Genomic DNA, 11,515 nt, shown 5'->3' on the forward strand with positions numbered 1-11,515 from the left:
ACATGAGGTTGTTTATTTGAGCAAGTTCTTATTACGGATTTGATTTGCTTAATCAACCAGAGAAAAGAAACAATCACCATGAATCTCCGCATGAAATCAAATGATGTAGGAAGTGATGCTACTCACACCCCCACCTTTTTGTTAATCTTTGTTTGAGAAATATTACTAGTTGTTGTGTATTGACAATTGGCCGGTAGACTAAATCAATGGCTCACTAGGAAACATGTCTATGCGTTGCAAAAAAAAACATATCATGCCCCTAGCCCAATACACATGGCTCAACCCCTCCACTTGGTCCATGTTTGGACATTTATCCTTCTTTCGGCCCTCGCCTGGTCAGGGTGCCCATCTAATCTTAATCCAAGGCAATGATCTTCCACCACACGCAAGCTTAGTTAACTGAACCGCGCCAACGGAAATTTATAACTATCTGACATGAGGTCCGTACTACAAAATGCATGAAAATTCTTTAAACATGAACATTGTTTTGAATTGCATGACCTTTTTAAAATTACAAACTGTTTTTATCGCATGAATACTTCTTAGAATTATATGAACACATTTAAGAAAAATATGCTTTTTTAAAATCCATAAACATTATTTTAATACATAAACACATTTTTAAGAACTATACAAACATTTAAAGATAACATTTTTCAAAGGTATGAACACATTTTAAATTACACATGAGCACTTTTTAAAATTATATAATCACATTTTAGAAAGAAAAAGAATATGAACAACGTGTAGAATCTGATTCCACGTACATATATATCCAGCGAGCTGGTTTTCTAGAGAGGGTCACAATGAAAATATCATACATTTTAGATGAGGTGACACACAACTAAATGAGAAAAGCGAAGGTTAACTTACCATATCATATTATATGATATACAGTATGTGCCATGAGGGCATGATGTCATGATAACACATGATGGAATTATATCGATTAATTATTGTATGAATGCACGGTAGTCATTCGCAGGAGCACACGAACGGGAGGAGAGCTGCACAGTTCAAGCTGTCCAGCATGGCTATATATAAAAATATTCAATGGTGACACACTCATCCGACACAAGCCGTTGGCATTGCTCAACCGCCCGATTTAACAGCTAGACCACATGAGCAACGGACCACCCCTCCATCGCAGACGGCCTCCTGTCTCGTGTTGTCGCCCGTCGCACCGACAAGGTACCATGGTCACCATGTAGCAAATGGCGACCAGTGAGATCAACACGTCATCTCCAATGCACGAAAACAGCCTGTTGCATCGAACCTTCTAAGATAAAAGAAAACTTTTACAATCTCTTTTTGTTCTCGTTGTTATACACATGCTTGATTAGTGTTTAGGTTTTTAGCATAAATCATAAATAATCATATACATGATAACAATCAAACATCATATTTACTTATGAAAATACATAACCAACTAGCAATCAATAATAAAGTATCTCACATGCCAACTGTTTGTCAAAACAATCATGATATAATATGACGGCATGGTATTTTGCTAGCCCTTTCTGAGACCGTAAAACATAAATGCAGAGCAACTCTGAGTTTCGAGTAGCAACTAAACATTATAATTCAGGGTAGAAGAGATCGAGTCATGCTCACCTCCATCATTAACTAGGCTCAGTGCATAAGGATGACCATAATGCTATCATATTTGGTGCTTTAGTAAGAAGGTGATGACTCAAGCTTAACAATTAAAGTAAATAGACACACCCTTCGTAGAGGAAAGCATTGATTTGCAGAGGTGCTAGAGCTCAAAGTTTAAAACAGAGATGGATTGTAATTTTGGGTGGTGTGCTTTTCCTGTCAACGACACAATAAAGTTTTCAATATCTTTCGTGCTAAACACATTATTTACGGTTCCCAAGAAGAAATATAAAGTTTACTCATTTTCCACCATCCATACACAAACCATGGCCAACTGAATCCACGGGTCCGTGCCAACATATCAACTGTCCCAAGAGTTCTTTTTAATTTAATTTTGATTATGATGGACTGGGCATCCTTTTTACCAGCCTCTCTCGTGCAATCATGGGCGAATAAACGCCTACCCTGGGAATAACTCATTTAGCATGGAAGATACGTATCGCCCCAGCGCTGCATGAGCGGTACAAGCGCACAAAACAAATGTTTACATAAATATTTTATCGGTGACACATGCAAATTTACTTGGAACGGTAGAGTAATATCGCATATAGATAGGTATGATGGACCTATATGGCATAACTTGGGTTTATGGAGTTTGGATGCACAAGAAACATTCCCGCTTAGTACAGGTGAAGGCTAGAAATAGGTTGAGAAGCAAGCAGCTAGAGAGCGAAAATGGTCATGATCATGCATTACGAATAATTAAAATTTAAGATTAGCATGAGTAGGATATAGACACTCTGAATTTAAAATCATGAAGGTTGCATTGGTTTCAAATCAACTACATGTTTGCACATGGGCCACGTCAAACTGCTTGAATTACTCGGAGGGTAATATCGCATCACATCATAACCATTTTAGTGCATGTTAACATATAAGATAAATCATTATCCACTCCTAGCTATTTAAGCATGGAATGCGAAGCTATAATCTCGAATTATGATCATAAACATGTTCACTCATGATCAAATGAGCTAAACATATTTACAAAAACGGAAAAGAAGGAGAGTTCATACCAGGTTCCTTTATCATGATCACTTCATCAAATATCGTCATTATTGCCTTTCACTAGCACGATCAAATGATGTGAAAATGGTAATAGTGCAACTGCGCCATGGACTAAGCAGGAATCTGCGAAATAGTTTATACAAAGGAGAAGTCAAGGTAATATTGGCTTTTGTATTAGATCAACAATAATGCATATGAGAGACATTCAACATTTTCATAAGGTTCTTCTCCTTTCAACGGCTCGAATAAGAAATTCAGAGAAACTCACCAAAATATTTTTGGAGTTCGTGTTTTTTCAAAGAAAGCAAACAAACAAGGGCAAAAGAAAAACGAGAAAAAATATTTACGGGAAAGTTCCCAACAAGCGAAGGAAATATTTTTGGGGTTTTCTTTTAATACTACAACTAATTAACATGATAGAAAAATTGAAAGGAGACTAGAAATATTTTTGGATTTTTCAAAGTTTTTCAAACACACAAGAAGAAAACAGAAAAAAATAAAGCTAACATGGATTTACAATGAAGGATAATGAACACCGACAACTTATATGAAGTGTGTGAACATGAATGTAATGTCGGTGATAAATATGTACTCCCCCAAGCTTAGGCGTTCGCCTAGCTTGGTAATCACCATCGCTGGTTTGAATAATAGTTGAAGTGGTAGCTCGGGAGGTGTTTCGTGCCGCCTCTCCGACAAGCGAGTTGCCTCCACTTCAGCGTTGTATTCTTGTGCCTCGCTCTCAAGAACATAGTATCTCCATTTATTCTAAAAATCAAAGAGAGCGGGCGCATGCAAAATAAGAGAGACATGATTGTATTTGTTAAATGTTAAGTTACACTCATACCCTATGGCACTATCCATAATGAAGTCATGATGGCGCATGGCTTCAAAGTCTAAATATATCTCAGGCAACATATAGGGTCACTAGGTTGAGGTGAAATTTTCAGTTTTGCAACTATGCAGGCAGCATAAATGCCTCCATATAGGTTGCCACTACATGCGTTAGAATGCAACCTCTCGACAACAATTGCACCGAGGGTATAATGTCTTTCTCCAGCCACCGCTGTGTTAATAAGACTCGCATTAGGGGCGCACAGTGCACTATAATCTTGCTTACCCACTACACATCTCCCATTAAAGAATGTGAAGCAGCAATAGAGGGAAATTAATACTCTTTATTCTAGCTTGTGTCACCCATATATCTTCTCCAACGCAAAGACTTTCAAGAAACATATTATAATCAAATATTGGCGGTTTTCTAGGGAGCCCCAATATGATAGTTTGCAAGCATCGCAAAATTCCTCTAGAGATAAACTTTAAAACCTATCATAGAGATTAAACAACACTCTAGAAGCATGAGGATGATATCGAAATCCATGCGTAAATGAAAGGGTAAGGTTATAGTGTTGGACACACTTATCTGCAAGGAAGTCGGTGAGGCCGGTATTGTAAATGTACTCATCAGACCCCTCCATAATACATGCACCTCTCATGAACTGATCGCAATGCGAGTGGCATGATTTAGCATCTGGCATGACTATCAGGCTTGTTCTCGATTGGATATAAGCTTGCCGTACACAGCCCGCCTGGATGACTCACCTGAAGTACGCCTCCTTGAGGAAATCCTTCTAAAGAAATTCATTTTCCTACACACAAATTTCTGAAATTTTTGAACCACAAAATTATGTTAGTATTTGCAAGATTGATAGCAACTACTCATATAGGTGCCTAGAGGTGATATCAAGCATTCATACTACTTGCAACTCAAATAATTCAACATGCAAGCTCATTTTCTGTACCGCAAAGTGCATAAAAATATGCAAAATATATAACACTAGAGTAAAAACTAATTGGAGGACTGTAGAGTCACAAACCAAGGAGCAATTCCTCAAAACAGTTTCGGAAATGGAGTTCCGAGCAAAGAGATCGAAAAATTCAGTCTTAGGATCAAGAAGACAAGAGAGAGTGTGTGTATGATTTTTTGTGGAGGTAGGAGATGACATGAGCTGATGGGATAAGGCACGGGGACCCTGTAGGCCCCACAAGTGATCAAGGCACGCTTAGGGGGGTGTGCACGACCTGTTGGCTTGTGGCCCAGAGGTGCTTCCCCTTGATGTGTTTTTAGCACCAAAAATTCTTAAATATTTCAGAAAAATTCATGTTAAAATTTTGTGGCAATCTAAGACTTCTATTTTTTGGGTCATTTTTATTGCACGGAAAATGAGAAAACTGGATAATCATGGCATTTTATTTTACCTGACTAAGAAAGACACCGAGAAAGCTAATAATAGAGTGAGTTGTGCTTACTAAATTCACCAACCACATGTCTTTCAAAAAGGGTCCATTAATAAGGTTGATCAAGTCTTATTAATAACCATTTTCGATTGACATGAAACCAAAGAATTTTCGTAAAACACTAAGTTACCTCAATGAGGATATGCATATCACCGACAATAAGGGTGTAATATTTCTCCTTGGTAAAGAGGATTTTTAAAACCTCCAATGGTGATTGTGGCAATTGTCTCAATGATATTAACATTATTAACCAATGTTTGCTTCTTCGGGAAATGCATGGTATGTTGTTTGCCATTGACATGAAAAGTGACTTTGCTTTTGTTGCAACCAATAACAGCCCTTGCAGTGTTTAAGAAAGGTCTACCAAGGATGATCGACATGTTGTCGTCCTTCGGCATATCAAGAATAACAAAGTCTGTTAAGATAGTAACATTTGCAACCACAACAAGAACATCCTCACAAATTCCAATAGGTTGAGCAATTAATTTATCAGCCCCTTGCAAGGATATCGAAGTAGGTGTAACCATACTTAAATCAAGTCTTTTATATAGAGAGAAAGACATAACACTAATAGCATATTTTTCCTTTGGCTGAATGACAAATCGAACAATACATGGACTCCTTTCTTTTAGGCTATTTTTAAAAAAATATTGAATTTTTTATTTAATTTGAAAAATAATTCACCAATTTGAATTTTTTTCAAAAATAATACGGCCTCGGCCGCACCGAAGCCGACTGACTTTAGTCGGCCTTGCCGTGGCCGACGGGCTCTTGTCGGCCTTGCTGCGGCCAATTAGTGGCTAGTTGGCTGCATGGTAGCCAACGATTGGCTCGGCCATGTCGTCCCCGACCACTCCTCTTGGTGGGTAGGCACTCGGCCTTGGCGCAGCCGACATGGCTGTCAGCCTTGGTGTAGCCGACAGTAGGCTAGTTAGCCTCAGCCACCCCGCTCCCCCCTTCTTCCTCCTCCATTCTCCTCTTTTTTTTTCTCCTTCTCCTCTTTCCTTCTCTCCCCGCCCGAAAACTCTCTCATTTCTACACGAAATCTGAGCCATTTTTTTCCTCATTTTCCACCGTAGTTGGCTCTAGAGGGTTAGGGGAGTCAAGGCAACCGTCAATCTCGCGATGGGGTAATTCGTGGTGGTGGTGTTGAACATTTTGGTGGTGGTGGTGGTGGTGGAGGAGGTTGAGGTGGAGGTGGTGGATTTGGAGCTGGAGGTGGTGGTTCTGGTGGAGTTGGGGGTGGAGGTGGTGGTTCTGGTGGAGTTGGGGGTGGAGGTGGTGGTGGTGGTGGAGGCTGCTGCGTTCGTCGTTTTTTCTTGGTGTTCTTTGTTCGTCGTTTCTTCACACGCTTCAAGGATGAAATTCAACATCCGTTCCCGTATCTTTGTGTAATATATTTAGGTCTATGAATTATTGTGTTTAAATATTTTTAGGTGCTCCCATAGATTTGGATATATTTAGGTCTCTGAATTAAGGTGTTTGAATATTTTTAGGTGCTCCGGTAGCTTTGGGAAATATATTTAGTTCTTAGAGATTTTAGTTGATTCGGAAATAATTTAGGTTTGTCCTTGTGCTAAAATTTGTCAATGTTGAATAATTTTTTAGGTCAGTAGAGATGTCTGATGTAGTGAAGTTAGGTTTTTACTACGGTCTTGGTACTGTTCAATCAAATGAGATGGGAGCTGATCTGAGTGAATTTGTGTACATTAAGGTGCCACTCACTTCCCCTAAAACATGGTCTGTTAGTGAGTTGATAGAATGGCTGGTCGGATATTTAGGGTTTAATATTGAAACACACATCGTTGTTGTTCATGCATTATGGATCCGGTCCAGTTCAAATATTTACTTTTATTTGAAGCATATCGAGCGGGGCGATCAGTGGGTGCACTGGTTAAAAGCTTACGAGCGTAGGAGATGTAATCATGTTGCCTTACTGCTCCCCGTGCTGAAGTCGGTTAGTGCACCTGAAGCCGAATGTAGTTACGATTATGGCCATAGCAGTGAAGGGATGCATGATTCACAGCCAAATTATGCGTCCCATGTTGGAGATGATGTTCACGAAGCAGGGCAGAGCAGTCAGGCGAAAGGAGGAAATGAAGATGATTATGTCAGTGGCGAGGCGAACACTGACGAGATAGATGGGCACATGCAAAACCGGATGCAGGAAGAAGATAGAGGAGGTGATATTGCCGTGATGAACTATGGACTACAACTGTCGACTGGACCTCTTCTGGTACCTAGGTCTCAGCTCCAGCCATGGTTCACGCGCATGGAGCAGAAGATACGAGATTTCTACAAAGCTATCACGTGCAGCCGCACTTCGTACGTTGTTCAGTAGCAGCACCACCACCAGCTGTGTCCCTCCATGCATCGACAACAGCCGCGTCCATGCCTAGAATAGCAACCGACGCCACATCCACCTCCTGCTGACTAGGCTGGCAGTTCGGCATGGCGGCATCCACAGCACCATGCTCCCTCGTCCAGTTTCGTGTTTCAGCCACCACCACAACATCAAAATCCCACAGCGGGTTTCATGTTTCAAGCACATCCATCTAGTATGGTCCCTCCTGTAGGATCCTATGCATATCAATAGGCCTTGGCATCCGGATCCGGATGCGCGAGTGAACAAGAAGAACCACTATTGGAGGAAAACATGTGGCTAGACATGTTTTCGACTCCTCCACCATGGCCCACACAGGATACACGGAACGACCAGGGCGGGTAGATTCCTCTTCGTAACATTAGCACACCCCCAGAGCACCAAGGCACGCATAGTCAGTGAGGCTTCTGTCTATTATTAGAGACACGACTATCTAATTATGTATGAGACATATGTCTATTTTATGTATGAGACATATTCATGTTCTATTTCTATACTCAGTTGGTTTAGCAAGGATAACACTTATACTACAAACAAATGCATCCAACGTCGTGCTTAGATAGAACATAATGACCCCACAACTTGAGATTACAAAAAATTAATAGAAAATACATCTGAATTAAAAGGCACGACTAAACTTACAAAATACAGATGTGCAACTACATGAAGGGATCATCGTCATCCTCTGTCGATGCAGAGCTCTTGCCCTTCAGCGACGCAGAGCTCTTGTCCTTTCTACTTCCATCTTTTGTTACACCGTGTATGTGTACTCTTGTCCTTGATACTCGGCATGAAGATATCATCTTTGTCCTCGCTATCGTCCATCCATAAAAAAAGATGTTTTACTACACCGTGTATGTGTTGGCCTTTCTTCTTCCATCTTTTGTTTAACCTGATAAGTTATTTCGTATCTCCTGAAATGTCCTTGGAGGCCACCCCCTTCCTAGCTAATGCATGAGCAACCTCATTCAGTAGTGTGTCACTACTGATGAGTTCGTCCCATGAAACTATTTTGTTGTCTATCTTAAAATTGCTAGCTAAGCGGAGAAGACATTCGGACATACTAGTGTGAAAACTACGATCGAAAGGATAATGGGACATCTTGATGAGAGTAAGCTACTAGAATACACTGCTTACCCACCTTAGTATGGAGGGGAGTTTTATAGGTGCCGGAGAGCGAGGCGGGAAAGAAATTGCAGGAAAGCGAGGCGGGAAAAAAATGGCGGGAAAGCGAGGCGGGAAAAATTAACATGTTCAAATTAAGATACGCCTTGCTAAAATTAAGATACAACTTGGTGATATTAAGATACAATTTGCTGAAATTAAGAAACAATTTTAGGATACAACAACATAAATCTACTGAGTCCAACGTGGATATTTTCCTTTTCCATCACCAACGTCTTCACTTGCCTTGGCCGCCCAAGGCCTTTCTTTCTTTCTCTGCCTCTCCGCCTCACGGGCCTCCTGTCGCCGTCGTTGCACCTCCTGCAGTCGAAGTCCCTCTTCTTGTTTTTTCTTCTTCATCTCATCAAGAAAAGCCCTCTGCTTCACACATGACTCTTTCCACTCTCTTTGCTCCAGTCCTTTCTACTCTGCTTCAGCCTTCACGCGGCGCTCTTCCGCGTCCAAACTAGTCCATGCACGATGACCTATTTCACGAATCTCGATCACCATCCAGTCTGGTATTTCCGTGTCAATCCAAGGATAGTACATGCACAGAGGAGGAGGAGACTACACCAAAAATAGAAATAGAAATATCAAGTCAACAATAATATCAACAACATGTTTATTCTTGATGACTGAAGCATACCGGAGGCCTGATGTACAGTGAAGTAGCAACAGGTGGATCTTCCTCATAATTGACGCATATGGAAAACTTCATGCCCAAACAAATCTGAAAAATCCATCACCTCCTTCACCTTGCAGAGATCGCCGCACCAACAACGCAGTACTTCCACCCCCGGAGGCAAACCCGCATTGTTCATTTTCCTAAGCCTAATGCTTCGATCCGAGCAAGACAAACTCATAATGACTAACGCGTTGGTGTTTTCAAGTGTGCCTGGACGATGGAGGAAGACAGATCCAATGCCTTGTTTTATAGACTCAGATGACAAGTGCAATGATGGAAAAAAGCAGAAAAACTGATGGGGGAAATTGGCGGGGAAAATTGGAGGAAAAAATTATAGAGGGGCAATTTTGCTATCGTGACCATCAAAAATTTGGAGTTACACAGAGAAAAAAAATCATGCATCTATTGGCCTTGAAAACACCAATTAGTACTAATTATTCATGGCTAGGCCGATTAGTACTAATTAGTCATGGCTAGCCCAATTAGTACTACTCGACCTAGCCAATGCCGGTTAGTGGCAAAATGGGAGCTGATAGGAGCTAATCGGCCTTGGCTAGGCCGACAGGATGCAGTCGGCTACGGGATGGCCGATGGTGTTACATAATTGCAATTTTTTGATCCAACATAATATTTTCCAAATTAAATAAGAAAATGCAATATTTAAAAAAATGGGCTAATTTTTGCTTCTACACACATGCTAAAACGCTCATTATGTACTTGTTTTTTTTTGAACTTATCAATTTTGTCTTAAATCACATATTACGTTCAACATCTGCTGAGGGAAAAGAAATCTGCACTTACCAACGTGAATATCTTTTTTACCGAACCAATGGATACTTTATTTATTTTTTGCGTCATGCGAGAACATGCTATTTTTTCCTTTACATTGCTAGAGTTTTTATGGAAGGAGGATATCTTAACCGTGGTTGCTTTCTTTGTTTCGCAGCAACGTTTAACGTGTGAGGGGCCTTTTTTGGACTATTTCTGTTAGTATGTAAGTTTTTCTTTTACCTCTGATGTTCATTATTAAATCCAATGGTGTAATTAATTTTAAAGATATAGATTAATGTGAAGGCTTTAAAGATAAGATAAGATATAAGATTGGTCGTGCGGTAGCGAACTTAGATGTCCGATATTTATTTCTCATGAAGATGTGATTTAGCAAATCTGAACATTTATTACTGTCCGGGCCACATCAACAAGTAGTACTTATAAGGATAAGAAAGAGCAAGCGTGCCAACGGCAGCTGACATCTGCAAGCATACATATAAAAATTAAAAAGTGATACAATGCCGGCAATTTCCTTCATGTGCCGGACTCGCTTATAAGTATTACACAAAACCTTCCATGGCACGTCCAGCGCGCCTTCCTCTTGATCAGTAAGCAAAGGCAAAGGTCATCAAGGCATCGTGTAATCTGGCGAATCAAATAAACAGGACTGAGTATTTGCCACAAAACTGAAAACGACACTCGAGTTCAAGCAAAGTTAATTAGTACTGTAGCATGCTATTCTTTTGTTAAGTACCTCCGCACTTGTAGCCGATGGGTCGGTCGGCCATGTTGCAGCGCCTGGGTATTGTGATTGCGACCTCGGGCCTGATTCCGGCTGCCTTGAATGTGTTGGACAGGATGACGGCGCACAGGCAACTGGGGCTCCGGCCGATGGAATGCACCGCCGCGCAGCAGCTGCTCGTCGGCTGGGCGTCCGGGTCGTCTGCCGCCGAGAAGCACGGAGCCATCCGGAGGGCCATCCGGTCGGCGGAGCTCCTCCCGCACTCACCAGCTTGCATAGAGAGGTAACTAAGGATATGAGTACCTGTATCTTTTCCCTCACTGTCTTCCTCAGCACGGATACCAACTGCGAGCACGACGACCAGGACAAGAAAGACGAGTGGCTTCATTGCCATCGATCTCTCTCTCTCTCTCTCAGATTTCTTTCTTCTGATCGTTGATCACTTGTGGTTCTTACGCTAGTGCTGTTCACTCGCTGCTGCTGTGCGCCTACCTCCACTGGGTTGTGCTTCTTATATAGGAGTAGTTGAGTCCTAGTACTATCATTGTGGACTGGTAATAAGTAACTAAGCCTCCCTATGGAGGGATCGCTTAGGTCTCTGTGATAGAGGAAACTCCGGCCATGTTTCCATGTGAGATAACAATCTGTAGATCACGCCATTTTCACTTTTGTTTTGATAAAGACGCTATTTCCATGTGAGGGGTGATAAATATACATAGTGCAGATCACGCTAGCTCGAAGTTGTAATAGACAAATGTAGTGCGCTCCAGTGGTGATAAGCAAACATATAGTGCAGATCATGACAACC

The 11,515-nt window shown here is 41.2% G+C and overlaps 1 protein-coding gene across 1 annotated transcript; it reads right to left on the bottom strand.

Moving 5' to 3' along the window:
• Positions 1-10,351: 10,351 nt before the first annotated feature.
• Positions 10,352-11,214, bottom strand: LOC123427829. The gene is made up of 2 exons (XM_045111964.1): positions 10,720-11,214; positions 10,352-10,610 (listed from the first exon to the last, which is right to left on the bottom strand). The coding sequence occupies exons 1-2, from the start codon at positions 11,099-11,101 to the stop codon at positions 10,594-10,596; spliced, it is 399 nt and encodes a 132-aa protein (XP_044967899.1). The 5' UTR covers positions 11,102-11,214; the 3' UTR covers positions 10,352-10,593.
• Between the last annotated feature and the right edge of the window lie 301 nt (positions 11,215-11,515).

This window comes from Hordeum vulgare, chromosome 2H, assembly GCF_904849725.1.
Source record: "Hordeum vulgare subsp. vulgare chromosome 2H, MorexV3_pseudomolecules_assembly, whole genome shotgun sequence".
Taxonomy (NCBI): Eukaryota; Viridiplantae; Streptophyta; class Magnoliopsida; order Poales; family Poaceae; genus Hordeum; species Hordeum vulgare.